General features: G+C 57.7%; 5 protein-coding genes across 5 annotated transcripts; 3 read left to right on the top strand and 2 right to left on the bottom strand.

Moving 5' to 3' along the window:
- Positions 1 to 516: 516 nt before the first annotated feature.
- On the bottom strand, positions 517 to 2,480 carry B0H64DRAFT_374558 (uncharacterized protein; the record flags this gene model as incomplete). The annotated part of the gene is made up of 5 exons (XM_062802346.1): positions 517 to 545; positions 606 to 723; positions 797 to 877; positions 930 to 1,959; positions 2,407 to 2,480. 5 exons carry the CDS (start codon positions 2,478 to 2,480, stop codon positions 517 to 519), a joined length of 1,332 nt encoding a protein of 443 aa, XP_062659989.1.
- A 2,729-nt stretch (positions 2,481 to 5,209) lies between these two features.
- B0H64DRAFT_170933 (uncharacterized protein) lies at positions 5,210 to 6,500 on the top strand. Its single transcript, XM_062798761.1, has one exon. The coding sequence runs from the start codon at positions 5,363 to 5,365 to the stop codon at positions 6,035 to 6,037; it is 675 nt and encodes a 224-aa protein (XP_062659988.1). The 5' UTR covers positions 5,210 to 5,362; the 3' UTR covers positions 6,038 to 6,500.
- Positions 6,501 to 10,131: 3,631 nt separating this feature from the next.
- B0H64DRAFT_170900 (uncharacterized protein) lies at positions 10,132 to 12,004 on the top strand. The gene is made up of 2 exons (XM_062798760.1): positions 10,132 to 10,579; positions 10,652 to 12,004. Exons 1-2 carry the CDS (start codon positions 10,439 to 10,441, stop codon positions 11,768 to 11,770), a joined length of 1,260 nt encoding a protein of 419 aa, XP_062659987.1. The 5' UTR covers positions 10,132 to 10,438; the 3' UTR covers positions 11,771 to 12,004.
- A 2,654-nt stretch (positions 12,005 to 14,658) lies between these two features.
- On the top strand, positions 14,659 to 17,012 carry B0H64DRAFT_398345 (dihydroxy-acid/6-phosphogluconate dehydratase). Its single transcript, XM_062803945.1, has 4 exons — positions 14,659 to 14,941; positions 14,997 to 15,004; positions 15,061 to 15,168; positions 15,241 to 17,012. The coding sequence occupies exons 1-4, from the start codon at positions 14,847 to 14,849 to the stop codon at positions 16,740 to 16,742; spliced, it is 1,713 nt and encodes a 570-aa protein (XP_062659986.1). The 5' UTR covers positions 14,659 to 14,846; the 3' UTR covers positions 16,743 to 17,012.
- Positions 17,013 to 17,490: 478 nt separating this feature from the next.
- Positions 17,491 to 19,490, bottom strand: B0H64DRAFT_170858 (glycosyltransferase family 15 protein). Its single transcript, XM_062798759.1, has 5 exons — positions 19,029 to 19,490; positions 18,571 to 18,969; positions 18,435 to 18,521; positions 18,010 to 18,379; positions 17,491 to 17,938 (listed from the first exon to the last, which is right to left on the bottom strand). The coding sequence occupies exons 1-5, from the start codon at positions 19,310 to 19,312 to the stop codon at positions 17,597 to 17,599; spliced, it is 1,482 nt and encodes a 493-aa protein (XP_062659985.1). The 5' UTR covers positions 19,313 to 19,490; the 3' UTR covers positions 17,491 to 17,596.
- Positions 19,491 to 19,883: the final 393 nt, after the last annotated feature.

Genomic DNA, 19,883 nt, shown 5'->3' with positions numbered 1-19,883 from the left:
AAGCTATGGCTAGGGTATCAGACCCAGCCGGCTTGATGAACCGAGTAGCCGACGCCCAAATAGACCATGAGTCCAGTCGTCAGAAGGAAAAGGAACGCCGCCCTCTTGTTAACTGATTCGTGCTTCTTTCGCGGTAGGGGGGCTTGCTCGGAACCGAACTCTCGGGGAACTACCCAGACTGTGAAAATCGGGAATGAAAAACGAATCCAGAGAGGATGGAAATCATGACCGAGAACAAAGCCCCGGCCGGAACCATCCGGGCATTAAAGTCCACGAGATGAGAAAATACACGACCCAACTTTGGCTTCCACATCAAGGGACCCAGCTAAGTCAAGCTATGCGTAGGCGCAGCAGCGAATGTACAACCGCTCCATGGCGGCAAAGAAGGACAACCACCCCCGCTAGAAGTTCAAAGCAAGGTACTCGAAACTCGAAGTGCGGTCGCAGCAAAGGTATCGTACGCCATTTGGGTAACCCTCACAAGACGAAGCAACAGGGGCGGGCCGGGCAGGGACATCATCTGCCTTTCTGGGCGGGGAACAAATCTAGACAGGGTTGGTCAGCTTCCACCGTTGGGTTCACCACATGGTACCAAATTTACTTACCTGGGAAATGCTCCTTCGCAAACTGCTCGCAGGCCTTGGCCGGTTTGCCAACCTTCTGCCCAATGGTCTTCCACTTGTTATTTTCGTAGTCCTTGATGGCAGAGAACAAGGCCGCTTTCTAGGTCGTGGGTTAGCTCGTGAGGTGGGGTGGTAGGGAAGGCGGGCCAGGGGTGAAGGGGGGGGGTACATACTTCGTCTTCGGCAAACTCGGCGTAATGCATGTCTTTATACCAGTGCTTCTTCACACTGCCCTCGGTACGGGCCGGGAACGTCTAAAAACCCTGTTAGCTCCTAGTTCAAATACTCGTCAAAACAAGCGCTTACCTTTGCAATCTCGGCCCAGCTGTTGCCCGCATCGCGCATTTGCTTCAACCGCAGCTCCTCGGCGGGTGTCCAGGGAGTGTTTGTCCTGCTCTTCTTCGCCGGAGGCTGAGCAGGTGCATCGTCACCAGGAGTCGACAGCGCCGGCACGGCAGCTGGTGGTGCTGGGGCCGGAGCGGGGGCCGGAACCGGAACGGACTGCTGCGGGGGGGCTTGTTGCTGTTGTGAATGCTGCGGATGCTGCGGGTGCTGTGAATGCTGGGGGTGCTGGGGGTGTTGGGCATGCTGTGGGTGATGCGCCGGTTGCTGGTGCTGCTGGTGTTGCTGTTGTGGTTGCGGCTGCTGTTGCTGCTGCTGCTGTTGCTGAGCAGGAGCTTGAACGACCTGAGAAGGTGCCATAGGCGCAGCCTGTGCAGCTTGTTGCTGCGGTTGCTGCTGCGGTTGGCCAGGTTGATGAGCCGTCATATGCTGTGGGGTGTGCTGGGACGGGTGTTGGGGAGCGTGCTGGGGGTGCTGAGGAGGGTGTTGGGGTGCGTGCTGAGGGGCCAGTTGAGCGGCATGTTGAGCGGCATGCTGGGGGACGTGCTGAGGAGCGTGCTGAGGTTGATGCTGAGGAGCATGCTGCGGTGTATGCTGTGGAGTATGAGTGGGCGGATGAGCACCCGGTGCCGGACGCTTCCGCCTTCCCGACTGCACGGGCGCTGGAGCCGGCGCTTGCTGTTTTGGGGGCGGTGGGGCCTGAGCCTGAGCCTGCTGAGCATGGGCCTGCTGGGCATGAGGCTGCACTGGCGGGGCGGCGTGGTGCTGCTGTTGAGCATGCTGCTGCTGCTGCTGCTGCTGGTGCGGGTGCTGTGGCTGCGACGCCTGGGGTGGCTGTGTGGGGTACGCTCGATAATCCACAGGCTGGTCGCGCCGAGCCATGTCGGGTTGCTGCGTTTGCTGTTGAGGTTGCTGTTGTTGCGGTGGCGGCGGCGGCTGCTGCTGCTGCTGCTGTTGCTGTTGCTGCTGCTGTTGAGCGGCGTAAGGCGATTGACTGTACCACGCGGTATGGTTAGCGAACGAGTTGGGCGGCGCAGGTGGCTGCTGGTGTTGCAGCGATGGCATCGATGTCGTCTGTAGTGGACGCCATGATTGAAGGCCGTTTGCTGCCCGCTGTTTCTTCATCACAGAGCCTTGCCCGTGTCGGGAACTGCCTGGGCGTCAAGCACCAGGGTGGAACGACGACAGCCGAGCGAACCCTTGCGCAAATTGATGGAAGGCGGACGGGCTGCGAGGCTAAAGAAAAGACGAGTCGATGTTTTGGGTCTCTGATGTTGTTCTCGAATTCTCCCCACGTGGTAGATCTGCTCTGGGTCCAAGTGTGCAGGACATGCTGGGGAGGGAGGAGTACATCGGGTACATAAACGCGGGAGGGGTTGGGACGGGAAGCGTCGAAGTGGGCGCCCAGATACGAAAAGGTACAAGGGAACAAGGTACTTACTGGAGGTCGGTCGGGTGGTTGGTGGAGTTGGAGTAGAGGTACTCCTGCATAGGGGAAATCGTCCACTGATGCATGGTCTAGACGTGTGCGCCAAAAAAGCTGTTAGCAATTACCGTCCCGAGGATTAAATACCTCCTCGACCCAGGGTGTATAAAGCGGTGATGGGAACAATGCGACAAAGAAATAACGAAAGTGCATGTTCACGACGCCTCGACCGGCCCGTGTGGCGAGGATTGAGTTGTGTTTGGTACGCGGTACCCGTCAATCCTTCAGCCGCGCGACAGGCCGCCGGCTTGACCGGTTGTGTGTGAGCGGTTTGCGCTGCAGCGGGCAAAGCAGTCGACTGCGTGTCTCATGCAGCAAGCACGCGTCGAGTCGAGCCCATGCGTCGCGCATCGGTGGTTTGCGAGATTCGATGACGAGGTGATGCTGGGGAAAGATGGGACGAACGATACGAGGTAGGTGGTACTTACGGGCCGGTTGAGCGAAACTCACGGATGCATCAATCCTAAGCAGCAACACGGTTTTGTTGTGGTGGTAGAAAAAGTACTCGTGAGTGACCCGCGGGCGGCGACTCGGGACGCAGCGTCAGGACATGCGGGCACAAGTACCTTGACCAGCGGCGGAAATGGTGTCGGGGAATCGGGGGCTGGGGCTGGGGTGGAGAGAACCTGGGAGGATTCTGTGACCTCAGAGCGCAGCGCGGGCCTGGGGTGGATCGGGTTTTGTGCGAAGACCAGAGCGGGGATCGTGACTTCGCAGCCAAAAACCCTTTGTCACTGGACCAGGGCTGCAAGCCACATGCGGGTGCCGAAATCTCGCCTCCGGGCCGACAGCACTGTTGACGGACCGCCAACGCGTCTTTGATGGGCAAGTTTGTCGCTGCTTTGTGTCACCAGCCAACCGACTGTGACCGTTGGACCTCCGAATGCCTGTTCTTGCTGTTAAATCTTGCTTCTTCGGGATGATTCAGAGCTGCGCGAGTCGATGCAGAGGCCGACAAACCTGCACAAGCCTTGGCGACGCCGTCAGCCCTCAGAGTGGCACTCGCGTTTGTGATTGCCGTCGCAAAGATTGGACGGCTACAAGCAGATGGCGGGGAGGCGTCATGCGTGCGCCGACGTCTTTCTCCAATCGCAGCCACGCTGTTCCTTTGAGGCGGTGACCGTCCTCGAAAAAATGGCGAAAACGGGTGGATGAAAGAGGTGGACTCGAAGGGTTTGAAAGCGAGTAGATGGACGACTACGAATCAGTCATTCCATGCTGACCCTTTGATGCCTTCTTGGTTTCGTGGGATGTAATCTGTACTTGCCTCGAAAGTCACGTCAAGTCTTGGCTGAATGGTTGTGCTCCATCTTTGGTGGGGCAAGTTTAGTGCGGCTTGCTCCGATCCAGTTAGCTCAGGCGGGGAGCCCTCAGGTTGTCACCCGCATTTGGACGATATCACCAATCCATCCCAAGGGCTCAAGGAGACCAAAAAGAAGTTTTCTTTCAAAGGGTATTCTTCAAACGCCCTCCATTGTTGTGCTTTCTCAGACAACGCTTGACATTTATGGCCTGTAATATAGGTGGTATCTAATTCTACCAAACCAAAAGCGGAGGACCCAGATACTTCGGAGATACCGTGCCTTTTTGTGGCTGGTCTTGCCGTTGCACTGGGCTCGGGTACTGCACCGTGCCCCGCATCGGCATTAGCGGGGTCGATGGGCAGCAACCTCAGCAAAACGTCGAAATCAGCCAGCCGCTCAGTACTAAGGTAGTAGCGATAAGAGAAGTGCACTGGTTGAAATAACCTGGCCGTTGGTGGTGACTCTGACTTCCCGCTCAAATGCAAGACCCAACCGAGCCATTGGCCCGTGGAACGGGACATCAGCAAACACAATTACTACCGAGGTACCTGATTCGAGCGGCTTACTGATGTATCGCGCCTGGCTACATACAGGTTGAGTGCATCGCGTTAATCGACCTGCAGCTCGACCGCGCTCTCTCGGCCGGCAAGGTCGGCAAGGGCAGAGTCAGTATACAACCTGGAATGCGGGCGGGCTCACAGAGACCGCATGGAGTCGAGCTGCAGGCTCGAGGTAGTTAAGCACTGTGTATACCTAAGTTACTCGGTCTTGGGGCCAGAAACACCCCGGGCCGACAAAATACGACTACTCGATATGAACAAAATCTGTGAGGCTTGTCGAAGAAACCCAGGCAAGGTAAAAATCGCGGATGTAGACAGACTAGGTAGGTACTTTAGCCCCGAGCTACTATTTGCTTGCTTCTCGGTAGTTTATGGAGGCTGGACAGACCTTGTTGGTGAGGTGGTGCCCCCATCCGATGGCCGTTTGACAATCGTAACCGAGTCTGCTGAGGGCGCCACATGTATGGTCTAGCGCGCGGCTTCACCCTATCCGTACCCGGGAGAGAAATTTCGTTCCGGTTTGGGTGTTGTGCAGAGCCTGAGGATGATAATTACAGGCGAACACAAACTCCAAACAGCAGGCGCGATTCGTTTGGACCGCCAGAAAACCAGGTTGAGGACATGCTTGTTGACGCACATCTCGGAAAGCAACTCGGGTACTTCGTATAGATGACCGGCCCGGCAGAGGACATTGCCGGGACAAGGGAGTCCTCAATCCCATGCGTTGACTGGTGGAAAGCATATGCCGCCGTTGGCATTCTCCTCCTGCCTTCACCCCAGATCCGTGATGCTCTCGGAGAGAAAATTGTCAGCGGTAAGACGTTGCAGGGCACTGGCACTGACCCTTGGCGCCTATCCCTTCGTCCTTCCGAAGGGAAAGCGAGATTTGGACCGCCTCATGGTTCTATCAAAAAGAGAAATCGTGAGACACCATCCACCCCGACGGAGGAAGCCAGACTTCCCCAGTGCGTGGAGAATTTCCCTTTTCGATGGCTTGTTTGACCAATTTGTCCAAACACACACGCACGACGCGCCAGCAACCGCTCGATGACGCAGCATCTTCATGCTGTCTTACCAAGCCAGATGGCGGGGAACTTTTGCCTGAAACGGCACAAGTTCCAGCATGTCAACATTGAGTTTGAGATGGGCGCGGCTCTTGCAAAAAAAGATGGTGCGGCCTGCGTCTGTGTGTCCTGCGGCTCACCCACTTCGGCCGGGCTGGCTCGTTCGCTTATCGGAGTCATCCGAACCCTGGTTCCTCGGTGGCTTCCCCGGATCTGGGCCCTCCCTCTCCCCTGTGGGGGCTTGGCGGCTCTCGACCACACCACCTACCCTCAATGTGGCTATTTGGCAATCGTTGAAAATACAGGAAGTACGGACGGAACGCACCCCTTGCGCTGCGTTTTTACTTACTTTGTGTGTTTACGGCGGGTCGAGGTTCCGAATCGCCCCGCACTGATGCCTGTATTAAGATGTCGACGTAGGGGTACCGGAACATTTACAGGCACATGTCCATACCGACACCTATGTACCCACAAGGCGATGATCAGTCGGTTTGAAAGATGTGCTGCGCTTTATGCGACGCTGAAAATCGTCGGAAGCGGCGCTCGTATGGTTTGTGGTTCATCGTGCCGCTCATCGCAACCATTAGACTTAAAGTCGTTCCAGAAGGGAGTGGTCCGTTCGATGATAGTTGACGGTTCGATGCAACCAAAAGGTTGAGTGGGAACGCGAAGCGGAAACCGACGAGGCTTGTCTGGGCTTCGACTTCCGCTTGCAGAGGTTAAAACTTGGAGGAGCGTGCGGCACAGCCGCAATACTCCGTATTGCCGTGGGCATTCGGCGTTTTGTGAGGCGATCTCCTTCTTACTGTTCCGACCGTTTCGTTGCTTGTACGCGCGTGATCCCAACGGCAAACAGGTTCGAGGAAAACCACGAGCGGAAAATCTCCGTTTCCATATTCGCCAAGGGCATCTTGACGGGAGTGGTCCGCCTTGCTTGATAGGTGAGATGAACCAGTGGGAAAAGTAGTAAAGAAAGAATCGAGATCCGTGCATAGCGGTGTTAATATCACTGGTATGGCAGCTCATTGAAGGGTTGCCGAGTTTGCGCCGAACAAGTCAAACGAGTAAAAAGAAAACGCTCATGGGCAGCTTTAGGTACCTACTGATGTCAGAAGGACGCACTGCGCGGTGCGTCTCCCAGCCCAGGCATTGGCATTGCCGAAAACCTGGTCCCTGGAAAGAGGGTTCGAGGCTCGCGAAAAGTTCTATCCTCCGTTGAGGGTACCAGTGGTTTGGTGTCGCCCTTGTGAAGCAGGTATCCGTCCGTTCAAAAGATAAGATCGAAACCGGTGAGTGTCATCTCGGACATGACCGGCAAGCGATCCACTGATCGCGTCAATGCTGATGATGCGCGCTCTTCGGACGACGCCCCTGATCCGCCGAGCGATCCTGCGCAGAGCACAAGGATTCAACAGAATCGGCCTTGTTCGGATGGTGGGCCCAGTGGTGAAGAGATGGGCCTATGATGGTCATCTAGAAGACTTCTCCCGGCAAAGAACAGCGGACTTCCGGATGGATAGCTGATCGGTGCCAGAGTGACCCGGGTTGAGTCAATGCGATGCTGCGCGGATCACGAGACTTGGGATGGTGTTGACTTCGAGTACATACCTCGGGAAGACAGGCGCCGCAGGGCTGGTTGGGAAGAGCGGCTTTGTTCCACAAGGACTAGGCTCCAACGGCCGGGCACTCGCGGTTGACCCCATTGCCGAAGACGCACATAACGTTAGGCGGGATCCGACCCTCGACTCCGGTGAGAGTGAGGGCGTCGGTCTGCCCAGCGACTCTGCCCGTGCTACCCTCTTTACCAAAGGCCGCAGTTGGGGCCAAGTGGGGGTCGGTTGAGTTCCATTACGCGCCTGGACCGTAAAATCTGAATGCGACAGGTCACGGTAAAGCACCGGACATGCTGGACAGTGGCGACACTGTTTTGTAACCGTCAAGGCTGTCTAGGGAACGGGGAACTGGTGACGAAGGATCCCATCCATTCCTGCCGCCCCTGGGCGTTTGTAAGGAAGTTTTGCCGTCCTCATTCCCGCCATCGTCCCGTTCCCCAGAACGGCTCAGAGAGCAATCCTGTTTTTGGGAGGATCGGATGAAGCACATCTTCAAACCAAACATCTGCGGCACCGCCGGAGTGAAAATTTCGGCTTTGAAAGCGGCAGAAATTAACTGCAGCACTCTCTCCTCAAAGACGAGCAGAGACGCGGGCTCGTGTCGTCTGATGCCCGAATATAAGGTTCCGTTGCATCGTCTCGTCGGGCAATCTTTCACTTGAGGGATGTTTCGGCCGTTTGTTTGCTGGGCCGGCGTTGGTTGGCCGGGTCTCGCCGCTGGGCCTGGTGAACACAGGCGAACAATGTGGCCCGCAGGGCACAGCATCATCGTCCAGCGTCGTCCTCGGGGGTGGTTGTGGTGGGGTGGGTGTGGGGTGTGGCCTGGACTTGGTGTGGGGAGGCCCGATTTGGCAAGGCCTGAGACACGGCTGAGGATGGCCAACGGTTGGCGAGTTTTAGGGGCCCTCCACCACGGCCGGAACAGATCGAAGCCTTGAAGCAGGGGCAGTGCAGGGGCATGTTCCCTGCAACGGAATCCTCGCATTGTTGGTCGGCTGGACTTGTTTTTCAACTCTGTAACTACCAGCGCTGCTGCTGTCGTTGGTGCGTTTTTCGATCGGAGGGCTACCTGAGTTTGGAGTTTTGTCGCGTAAGTCCTGTGACCACATGCGCCCACTTCTACGACTTCTCGATCTAGGGGTGGGTTCGGTTAGCAGGCCCGAAGGGGTCGCTGCGGTCGTAACTGGTGGTGTCTGCATGATGAAGGTTTGCTGCGCCGTTCTTGAAGGCATTTTGCGTGGCCGCTTAACGAAGCGCATGGAGCCGCCGGCCACACGCGCCGACCCGAGGCGAGGCGTCTCCACGGGCATGTCTGCAAGTTCGCGACTCAACAACCCCACAAGCGAACTGCCGGGTTTCTCGGGCGGGACGGGATTCCTGTTGTATGCGCAGAGATTTTTTTGGTGTTGTTGTCGCTTACCGATTGTTCGTCTCGACAATTGGGTAGAAACATCGCCGTGTTTCAACCGCGAGATGTCAAACCAAACGAATGGGAGTGGATTCACAAGTTGCTCGAGTCCACTGAGGAAAAGGGATCAAGCGCGGGGCAGCGGGTCCCTGCCAGAGCCTCAGGCTTCAAGAGTGGGGCATCATGGACATTTATGGCCAATGAAGGACGGCGTGCAAGCATCAGGGCGGTTCTGTTACACTTGGCAGGGGCGACCAGCAATGGACCTCGTGTCAAACGTCGGACACAGACCTCTTTTCCACAACGAAAAATGACTGAAACCTGTACCTCGAAACGACCTCGAAACTACCTCGACGCGACTCGGGCAAATCACGAACTCGATACTTTTTTCGCAGAACACCGTGGCGATTTTCAGTGGAGGAATGCGTACCCAGAAGTCGCTTGCTTGTCCCTCCCAACCTTGCCTCCCCAATGTTCGCGATCCCTTCCTGCAGTTCCCTCTCTCTGCATTCGACCCATGATTACAGTCGATGGACCCCCAAGGCGGCAAACGAGAATTCTCGGCCCGGACGCGCTCCTCGATAATCATCCCCCGCGTGTGGCGAGACCGCCTCGAACCTGGCCAAATCCGGCCTGATGCAGCCCCCATACAGACACTCGAGTCACAACAACAATAACAAGAGCGCCTTTCGGGGATGGACGAATGGCCAACTGCTTCCAATAATCGTTGAAAAATACTGTCGGCTGGAGTCCTCCGTGTCTGCCTCGAGTCAGCCCTCGACATGCCGGCTCGTGCTCCAGTACGGAAACGGGCAGATCTCGACGAGACTCGTTCCTGGCAACAAGCGTTGCCCTTGTACCGCTGCGGGAGATGTCCAGAAGTTTTGTTCTATCCATTCTGGGCAAGAGCATGACTTGTGTCAGACCCCTATCGTCCGGAACTGCTCTCAACCGGGCACCTCTGCCTTGGCTGGTGGGTTGACAGGGGCCGAGCGCGATGGTGCATGTCCGTTTCGATTGTCCAGAACTGTCGTCTGTTGTTGGGATGATCGCGGCTCCGTCTCCATCTGCGATTCACAACCAACACTGAGCAAACCGTCTACGCGTAGACTCGCTTGCCAACCTACCAATCTGCTAACCTGCTCACCAGCATAGCATCACGCCTGGACTCTGCCAACCGAAAAGCCTCTTGTTTTCCAGAGCGCCTTGCGTGCTCAGAACCGGCCTGACCTGGCCTGACAGGGCCGTTCCGCGGGCCGTGGCACCCCTCCCCTGCACAACTCAACACTCCAGTGTAACCACCATCCCGGCCCCCTCCCCCCAAAAGCGTCTCCACAGAGGTCTGTAACAGGCCGCAGGCCCGGGGTGTGCCCACCCCCCTGGTCCGCCCTGCGGGACTGGATGAGCCTCAAGCCGGACGTCATGCAACAATAACTGCATTATTATCCATTGTCTCTCTTCCCTCCCCCACCGAGGCCCTTTTTTCGCCTCTTCTACTCTATCTTCCCTACCTATCCACCAAGGTCATCTGTGGATATCCTTTGCCCATCACTACGCTGTTGCGTGTGTCCCTTTCTTTTTCTTATTTCTCTTCTCGCAGCTAACGTTGTCACTCTTTACAACTATTACCAACTAGCTTGGCTGCCCACATTCTTTTAGGGGAGAAATACTTCTATTCTTGAACCGTATAATCTGGTCTATTATACTTCTCTTATTCGCTTGGTCGAACTTTCACCGAGTACCCCCTCGAAACATCTCGACTCGTTTTGTGTGTTTGGCTCCGTTCCTCGACGACAAGTCTCTCGCTTCCTTCCCAACGTACGCTCACGCCATCCGATCCAGCGTCCTTGAAAGGTTGCCACCCCGAGCTCTCTATCTCTTCCACGGCCCACACCAAAACGAGACGACTTCGATTCTTAGCAGCTAGCTCTGCTTGTTCTTTTTACGAACACAATATTTTCACGCCTTCCTTTCTTTCGATCGATAGCTATTTCTGAACAAGTAGTCGGGACGACAGACACCTGGAAATTGGGTCAGAATGTCTCCAGCTATGCAGATGACAGGGCAGCACGCCCCATACACCCCACGATCCGACGCTATGGATCGTCACGATTATGGTATTACCAAGAACAGGAAACCAGCCTCCACGGGTGGTGGACGAGCGTGGAGTGAAGACGAGGTAAGCAGTCGGCCACCTTGTTGAGCATCGCGTCGTGAGAGGAATGTGAGGGTTAACAGCCGCCGCGTATAGGAAGCTTATCTTCTCCAAACACGAATGCAAAAGATGCCGTACAAACATATCGCCGCTTACCTCAAGAAGACAGAGCTCGCATGTCGCCTTCATTACCACCAACTCAGCCACGGCAGCAACCGGCGCAAGCGCACCACTTCCATGTCGTCGGGATCCTCAAACAGCCACTCTCCGGTCTTGCACACCTCGATGCCCTCGCCTATCCACGAGCATGGCGGCGCGCCCAGCCGGTCTGTTTCCCCTCCCGATTCAGTATACGGGGCGACAAGTCCGGGCGGCATCCAGCTCCCCAGCATCATGTCAGCAACCGCTTCCACCAGCACCTCTCCGCGCCTCCCGACCATCCTGCCCAAACCCTCTTCCATGAGCCTGGCTATGTCGTCGATGAACGGTTCCGGTTCCAGCAACACTGGCTCCCCGACCACATCTCGCGGCTACCCCACCCCTCTCCACGACACCCGCCCGCCCAACATGGCTCCCATGACATCGACTGGGTACCGCGGCGCCCCCAACCCCCCGGCGCGTGGTCCCAACACAAACCCCCACCATCACGGCCCCGGTCCCGGCCCCCTCCGACTCGACTGCTCCGCGCTCCCACCGCCCCCCACCGCAAGCGGCCTCCCCGCCCCGCCAGGCTTCGCGGCAAGCCACCCCGTCGACATGGCGCGCCTGACGGCCGTCTACAACGCGCACCGCGCCTCCTTCTGGGCCGCCATCGCCGCCGACTACGGCCCCGGCGCCAACCCCCTCGTCCTCGAGCAGGCCTGGCGCGGCACCTCGGCCGGCTGCACCCCGTCCGGCGCCAGCGCCGCCGCCAGCATGGGCATCGCCGCACAGACCCCCATCACCCCCGTCGGGAGCCCCGACGACCAGATCTACTCGGCCGGCGGCAGCGCCGTTCATCCTCACCACCATGCTGCTGCTGCTGCTGGGCATGGTCAACATATCCACCATGGATTGGGTGGGCATGGCGGCTTGGGCGGCGCGCATGGCAAGCCGGATAAGACGCGGATTAGCGCCATTCTGGGGATTGATGCCAACCCGAGGAGCCCGAGTGAGAGGGAGATGGTGAGGCGGATTGAGGAGGAGAGGGGGGCTGTGGGTGTGGGGATGGCTTGATTTGTTTCTGGTCTGGCTGTTGGTCTGATGGATGGGCTTGGGGTTTTGTGTTGGGTTGGTTGCTTCTCTCGCCTGCCTGGGGTTTGTGTTGTGGTTGTGCCGTGTTCTCTTCTTGTCAATCGTTTGTGGTTTTGAGATTTACCTGAGTGGTGGTTTGCGGTTCGGCTTGGGTTTGGCTGGTGGGGTGGGGTGGGATGGGGGAACACAATGGAAGTGATGTGATGTCTTTGCACCCGCGATGGGTGTCAAAATGATGGAGATGAAGGGTTTGGTTTCTTTTTGGTGACGTTTTCTGATATTTTTGTTTTTTGTTTTCTTCTTGGCTTATGTTTTGGTGTTTATCGTACCCCTGTTGTGTCTTTTTTGTTCACACTTCGCTGTATGCAAAGTTTACCCCCTCTTGTTGCTGTTGAGTTTTGTTACCCCTTGCTTTTGCTGTCGGCTGGTGGAGGACCGGGCGGGATGGGATGATGGATGAAGTCACGACATCAACAAGTGGAAATGAACGACAACACATGAGCACAGCCGGGCATGGTGTTGCAGATCGTGGTTCATGCCCTTTCCCCTCTCCTCTCTCGGTAGTCGGAAGGTCACAATCACATGTTTTTTTTGGCAATGGGGGGTTTCGGCCTTGGAGGATTGGAACAGCATTTCGGATGGTACCTGGGCAGGCAGGCGGTCGGGGCGGACATGGGGGGGCGGCATCGTCGTGGTGGATCAGGGATATAGCGTGCTACCTAGACTTGCGTGGTTGATAGCAATACCATTTCCCACAGCGCATGATATCTCCCGGGCCGGTTGAGGTTACTTTTTTCCTGCAGCTCGGTTGGAATCACAGATGGCAGATGGCAGATGGCGCGAGGGTGCAGTATCTGATCACTCCCTCACTGCACACTGGAAATACTCTGCATGCAGCTATGACGCATTGCTCCCTGCATCCGCGGCCCATATCTGCGAAGGCAGCGTATCCCGGTTCGGAAACAGAAGTTGCAGATGGTGGCTTTTCTTGTCCACTCGGAAGGTGCGCAGTTGCAGGAAACAGCCGGGCTGGGCCGCTCCTCCTCAGAAACCTCAAGTTGCAGACAGGCTCGGCTTCCCCGAAAAAAATGCAAAACGGACTGCTGCCTAACTTGGAATGTCCCGAGTCGTGCCCATCTTTGTTGACCGTCAAGGTTCCTTTCTGATCCTCTTTTGGTGGGAATGGGACTTCTCGACAAACTTAGGCTCAGATGCCGACAACACTGCACTGAATGCTTTAAACAACAGCCCCATGTCGCATTTCTCCCGCTGTGCAAATAATGATGCACTATGGCTCGGCTCCCGCTCCTTGGGCCCGCTTGTGAGAATAACCGGACCCATTCCCGTCCCGCCCCGACCAGATCTTTTCTTAGCCGTACTTCGTCCTCTTCAGGGCTCGACAGCCCGAGCACGCTGCGTTGGCACTCGATACCCAGCACGATCTTCCGCCATTGGGCTTCCAGGTTGCGGAATCAATGGATTCGGAACTTGAAGATCTCTTCAGCTTTTCAAGTTACCCCGCAGCCCCCAATTGGCAGCTGGAGTTGGGTTCCCCTGGGTGTCCCGTCTCGATTCCAGGTTCCTCCCACCAGGCGAGGTGTGGTGACGATGGAAACGGCCAACCCGGGCCAAGCAAGATGCAACAGCACCCGGCCCTGCAGTGACACCCTTCCAGGGACTGCTTGATAAAGCTAAAAGACTTTGACGTCCACCAACTCCACCACCAATGCACTCTCTCTGCAGGCCGAGCTTGCCCCTTGCCTACCACGTGTGGTGCATATGGGCTTGCATCCATCGCTGGCTCTTCTTCCACTGCAGCTCAATCTTGCCCACTGTGATGAAGCTGCTGGTTCGGCTTCCGCTTGGGCAATGCTGCAGCAGCTGCAGCGCACGGCCGACGCCGGCCACCCGGCGCATTCCGCCTGGTCCGTCTCGGAGTTTGGGCAAAGATTCCCACGACCGACGTATTCCCCGTCCCGTTCCTCGCCCCCCTCGCGCCCCTCGCCCTGCAACCTGGGCCTTTCCGGCCTGCCGCGGGGAGAGTCAAACAGAGTCGATCACCAAGTTGTCACCAGCAGCTGACACTCTGATCGGACCGTTACCGGCGCCCATTATTTGCGTTGGCCCCAAGTGGGACTTCCACAGGGATTGCTCGATTTCCAGCCGGATTCTAGCGGCCTCCACAAAGCTGGACAGCCAATCCCGGTAAAACGATTGCGGTGACGGACAGCGGTCAAGGTTCCGTGTGTCGTCAGGGTTTGCTCACCGAAACATGAGCCCGAGAAACTGATGGAGCTCGTCATCCGGGGCTCGGTTGTGATGAGGGGACTCTTGCTAGCGGTTCCTGGTCAAGCGTCGCCCTCCACTTCCTACCATGTGAGGAGACGAAGCCACTCGGAGTGCAGACATCAGCGTCGCCCAGAGGGAATTCTTGCGGTATCCCCGGCTGTGGTATATCTGCCGCCGCATTTAAGACAGCTGCCAACTTTTCCACTTTCATCCCAACGGCTTACATCGGGCTTACATCGGGCTTTGTCGTCACTCACCTTTGTTTGGCGTACCTGCCTATAAACACAGGTGCTAGAGCAACACAGGTGGCAGATCTGCCCACGAACACCGACCCTCAAAAAACACAGGCCACAGATTTAGCCCACAACACATTATCGCCATGGCGCCTCACGCGGACGAAACCCCGGCGAGCAATGACAGCCATGAGAATGAGTACGGCAACGGTCATGATGGTGACCGAAACCAGCCCAAACCTGGCGAGTACCTCCAATTCGAGTGCCTCCCGTCCGGCGGTGCACTCAACCGCTGGTCACACGTCTTGACGAGAGGACATGACTTCCCCGGCGCCCAGGTAGGCATCTTATTATTGGACGGACAAATCCCAGGTTTGATCGAGCCGAGCAGAGGCGATGGTGCCCCAGGAGCTCCCAGCGGTGGTGATGATAGCCTACCGAGACTCTCTCTGGGGTAGATCGCAGAGGAGGGCTTTTGCGGCGTTGTTGGGCCGGGCTGAGCGACGAGCTGACAATTATGGCACGTCTTTTAGGCCATGCTTTACGCCGCCGGTGTCCCCAATAGAGACATGATGAAGAACGCACCCCATGTGGGTATCGCAACTGTGTGGTGGGAGGGGAACCCGTGCAAGTGAGTACCGCTACTCTTCCGCTCTATCATCAGCTAAAACCTGACAAACCACTAGCACTCACTGTGAGCGATGGCGTCCCATTGTTGTTTTGGGGGCATTTGCTGAAGACAGGAGTTAGTGCTCGAGCTCGGCAACATCGTTAAAAAGTCCGTCGAGAAGGAGAAAATGCTGGCATGGCAGTATAACACCATCGGTGTTTCCGATGGTATCACGATGGGCGGAGACGGTGAGTAAACAACCCCCCCTTACCCCTGAGCAGGGGTATGGCTTTCTCGTATTGTTGCTTACCTCTGGCCAGGCATGAAATTCTCACTCCAGTCGAGGGAAATCATCGCCGATAGCATTGAAACAGTGACTTGTGCTCAGCGCCACGATGCCAACATCAGCATCCCGGGCTGCGACAAGAACATGCCCGGTGTCGTGATGGCGGCTGCGCGCCACAACCGGCCGTTCCTCATGATTTACGGCGGCACCATCCGCAAGGGCCACTCTACCCTCCTCGACAAGGAGATCAACATCTCGACGTGTTATGAAGCCTCTGGCGCCTTCGCTTACAACCGCCTGGAGGCCAAGTGCAAGAAGCCCTCAGGCGCCAACGCCACCCCGAGCGACGTGATGGAGGACATCGAGAGACATGCATGCCCTGGTGCAGGCGCTTGCGGTGGCATGTACACGGCCAACACTATGGCCACAGCCATCGAGGCCATGGGCTTGTCTTTACCCGGATCCTCCTCTTTCCCAGCCACATCCCCCGAGAAACACCGCGAGTGCGAGCGGGCCGCCGAGGCCATCCGCACTTGTATGGAAAAGGACATCCGGGCTCGCGACCTCATGACCCGCAGGGCCTTCGAGAACGCCCTTGTTGTAACGATTGTCCTCGGTGGCAGCACCAACGCTGTACTCCACTTTCTCGCCATGGCCAACTCGGCCGACGTCCCGCTCACCCTCGAAGACATCGACCGCGCCTCCAACCGCACGCCTTTCCTCGCCAATCTCGCTCCCTCGGGGCGTTACTACATGGAAGACCTCTACGATATCGGTGGCACCCCCGCCGTACTGAAGATGCTGGTCGCCAACGGCCTCATCGACGGCTCCATCCCCACCGTCACCGGCAAGACGCTCGCCGAGAACGTGCGGGACTGGCCGTCCTTGCCCGAAGGGCAAAACATCCTCCGCCCGCTGTCGGACCCCATCAAGAAGACGGGCCACATCCGCGTGCTCAAGGGCAACTTCTCGCCCGGCGGCGCCGTCGCCAAGATCACGGGCAAGGAGGGCCTCTCCTTCACGGGCGCCGTGCGCGTCTTCAACAAGGAGCAGGCGCTCAGCGACGCGCTCGCGCGCGAGGCGATCCGGCCCGACGCCGGCAACCTCGTGCTGGTGGTGCGGTACGAGGGCCCCAAGGGCGGGCCCGGCATGCCCGAGCAGCTCAAGGCCAGCGCGGCCATCATGGGCGCGGGGCTGACCAACGTCGCCCTCGTCACCGACGGCCGCTACAGCGGCGCCAGCCACGGCTTCATCGTCGGCCACGTCGTGCCCGAGGCCGCCGTCGGCGGGCCCATCGCGCTGGTCGAGGACGGCGACGTCGTTACGATCGACGCCGTCGCCAACCGCATCGACGTGGTCGAGATCCCCGGCGTCGGTGCCGGCGCCGAGGCGGTCGAGAAGGAGCTGGACCGCCGTCGGAAGGTGTGGACCCCGCCCAAGATGAAGCCCATGCGCGGCGTGCTGGCCAAGTACGCGCGGCTGGTCGGCGATGCGAGCCACGGCGCTGTGACTGACGTCGGTGGGTCGGCGTGGTAAGGGGAGGTGAGGTGAGGTGATCGTGAACGTGGGTGCGGGCGGGGAGGGTGAGCGAGTGAGTTCGTCTTGGTAAACAAAAAATGAGCAAAACAGAAAAAAAAGGGGGCGGGGGAACAGGCCTGGGGTCTGCATAAAATATTATAAATAAATGGATTACATGGTTGGTGGATGGCGGCGATAGACGGGGTTCGGCTTGGGAACGGTGGGAACGGCTCAGCGCAGATACACTAGATTGGACGAGCATTAGAGCCGCAGTTTTGCTTTTTCAAGACCATGTGTTTGTTGTGTTGGGTGTTGGCGGCTGAGATGTGAGGCATTCCAGGGAACTCCATCAGCAGCACGCACGCACGCTCCCGCCGTCTGAAATACCGGGGAGGACAACAAGGCAAACATACAGGAACACCCGCACGCGACAACCGACGAAGAGAGCTCTGGAGCACAGCAAGAGCAACCCCGATATAGTACCAAACTAGAACCAAACCCAAAGAACAGCAAGCAACAGCAGCCGGGAGGGGGATTAAAAACCCATACGTATCCGTATCCATCTATTCCCAACCTCACTAAAACCCTTCTCTGATCATGACAAGCGACAATGATAATGGCAATATCCCCGGTACGCGCCACCCATACACACAAGCACATTGACGACGACACGGCCACCAACACGCACGCCGCCTTGAATACCAACCCCCAAGCAAGCTATTACCAACAGCACCGGCGCCGCACGCAACGCCAGGACAGGGGTGTGATATCCTATCCCATCCTATCCTATCCCATCCGTTTTCGTATACTCTCGCCCACATCAAACCATGATTTGTACGTATTGGGAGGAGCCGGAGCCGGTCTATCCAATCTCAAGGACTGGCCCAGCCGCCGGCGACATCGACCCACTCGGCGAGGCAGCTGCCGTCTTTCCCCTCGACGTCGACGATATCGGTGTCGCAGCGGCAGCGGCAGCCGACGCCGTTCTCCTTGGGGGCGTCGTACTCCTCCCAGTACTGGTCCTCCTCGAGGCGCTCGCGGTCGTTGAGCGTCGTCTTCTCGAGGAAGGGCTGGCGCGGCAGCTGGCGCGTCGGCGCGTTGGCCGGGCAGTGCTGGATGGTGGTGTGGCGGTAGCCAAAGTCGCGGAAGTAGTGGATGTCGCGCGGCGCCAGGAGCGCGCCCGCCGCGAGCGAGTGGATCGGCGCGTCTCCCCACTGTCAAGGGCGCTGTTAGTATTTATTGGCGACTCACAGATTGGGGATGAGGGGAACGGATCAAAACTTACCCGCTCCATCCAGAAACCGCCGCTGCGGTCCATCATCTGGAAGAAATCCTCGTACTCCTTGCTCCGGAAGAAGTCGAGGCGAGCAATCTCAAAGTTGGACCAGAAGTGGCACATGTTGTACGATTCACCCTCCATGCCCTCCGGGTCGACGTTGGGCAGGCGGGCCGGCTCGCTCTCGGGTTCCTTCTCCTTCTTCTTCTCAGGCTGCGGCTCGACAAACATCTCCCACAGGCCCTGCGATGAGATGTTGTTAAGGCGCTTGTAGGCCGCGGCGTAGCGGAAGATGTTGGGGACGGTCTCGCGCAGTTCCTTGACGGCGATGGTGAAGCCGTACGTCTTGTTGTGCTCCATCATCTGGAGGAAGGGGTCGCTGAGGGGAGGTCAGTGCGCGAACGGGGATCAGAGAGGGGGAAAGGGGTTCGTACTAGGTGATGTCGCAGAAGTACTTGATCTCGGGCTCCAACCGCCAGTACCACTCGTATTTGGCCAGAAGCGGGTGCTTGTAAAAGAAACTGTGCTAGTTAGTATCCGGCTCAGCACGGGAGAGTTTGGACGGCATACCCCGAGTAGAAGCGGCACATGAAATGGTAGCTTTCCATGCCGCCGTACATGATGGCGTTGTCGCCTTGCTTGTTAATGCCCTCCTTGGCGATCTTGGGGTCGATCCAGTCGGGGTATCCCCACATGTCCGGACCGACCTTGCCGAACTCGACGGTGGCGGACGTGTAGTTCTTAACAGTGTCGATGAAGGTCTGGTTGAAGTCCCCATCGTTGAGGAAGACATAGGGGTAGTTGTACCAGCGGTTGAAGTGGCGCTCGATCGACTTCATGGACTGAATCACGCCATCAAGTTCCTTGTTGCGGGCGAGAACGACGAAGGCGGCATTGGCGCGGGGCTTGCTGGTGTCGGGCTCGAGGCAGCCCGTGACGAAGACTTTGTCGTGTTTCTCACTAATTTTTCTGCAGGGTCTTGTGTCAGCACGGGTGGTGCGCAGCGGCGTGCATAGGGACAAACGCACCTTATCGCGGGCGGTGCGCCAGCGGGCATTAGTATCCTCCCCGATGAACTGGGGTGCCGGACAAACAGCACCAGAATAAGGATGACAACGATGCAGGGAAAGAGAATGACCACCCCCAGCGGCACCGAGATGGTCGAGTTGCCCCTCAACCTCAGCGGGCGCCTGAGGTAGGCGAAGCGCGATGCGAGGGTCCTCCGCGGCCGCAGCTTGTCCTTGTCGTCTGAGAAGGGGAGAGGAGGACGCCTGGCCGGGATGAATCTCCCAGCTCGGCGGAGGAGATCCATCGTGATGGATTCCGGCGGGGAGCCAGGTGGTGCCGGACTGTTTAGTCGGCCAATGCAAATCTATCTATTGTTGCGATGGCGGATGCCGGTATTATTATTGATGGACAGTGGAATCATCCGCTGTCGCCGCGTGTCGTTTCGTGGCGTCGCTGACTATGGCAAAAAGCCAGGCCGTTTCGCTTCGTTTCGCTCGTCGATTAGAAAGGTTGTATGCAATAAAAACCCCGGATCCTTCGAAAGCAATTGGGCTTAAGGCATCGACGCGGAAAGCGAGCGGCAGGGAAAGGAATCTCTCCCTTTGGATGCAAGGCCTGGATGCAAGGCTCTGTCTGTCGTCGCTGGGACCTTCCGTTCCGTCACGCGTTGGGTGAAGCAAGCAAGCAGAGCAAGGCAAGCCAAAGCAAGCAAGCAAGCAAACCCGCAGCAGGATGGGGACACGGGGGCGAGACTCGAGTGGGCCGAGACCGCCTGCGTCTTCGAACGGCCGAACCCGAACAGTCGAAACGGTCGAACCGTGTCAGGCGAAGACCAAACCAGGACGGCTTGGGCTGGGCGACATGGACGAGATGAT

Source organism: Chaetomium fimeti (genome assembly GCF_033439085.1).
Source record: "Chaetomium fimeti strain CBS 168.71 chromosome Unknown B0H64scaffold_4, whole genome shotgun sequence".
Classification (NCBI taxonomy): Eukaryota; Fungi; Ascomycota; class Sordariomycetes; order Sordariales; family Chaetomiaceae; genus Chaetomium; species Chaetomium fimeti.
The sequence above is the reverse complement of the archived record's forward strand: the minus strand, read 5'-3'. Positions and strand labels throughout refer to the sequence as shown.

Excerpts from the sequence above, each read along its gene's own strand:
- B0H64DRAFT_170933 (XM_062798761.1), top strand. The coding sequence starts at position 5,363 with ATGACGCAGCATCTTCATGCTGTCTTACCAAGCCAGATGGCGGGGAAC.
- B0H64DRAFT_170858 (XM_062798759.1), bottom strand. The coding sequence starts at position 19,312 with ATGGATCTCCTCCGCCGAGCTGGGAGATTCATCCCGGCCAGGCGTCCT. Across the intron at positions 18,970-19,028 it reads GGCGCACCGCCCGCGATAAG|AAAAATTAGTGAGAAACACG; the intron begins GTGCGTTTGTCC and ends AAGACCCTGCAG. Across the intron at positions 18,522-18,570 it reads ATGTGCCGCTTCTACTCGGG|TTTCTTTTACAAGCACCCGC; the intron begins GTATGCCGTCCA and ends TAACTAGCACAG.
- B0H64DRAFT_398345 (XM_062803945.1), top strand. The coding sequence starts at position 14,847 with ATGCTTTACGCCGCCGGTGTCCCCAATAGAGACATGATGAAGAACGCA. Across the intron at positions 15,169-15,240 it reads TATCACGATGGGCGGAGACG|GCATGAAATTCTCACTCCAG; the intron begins GTGAGTAAACAA and ends ACCTCTGGCCAG.
- B0H64DRAFT_170900 (XM_062798760.1), top strand. The coding sequence starts at position 10,439 with ATGTCTCCAGCTATGCAGATGACAGGGCAGCACGCCCCATACACCCCA. Across the intron at positions 10,580-10,651 it reads GAGCGTGGAGTGAAGACGAG|GAAGCTTATCTTCTCCAAAC; the intron begins GTAAGCAGTCGG and ends CGCCGCGTATAG.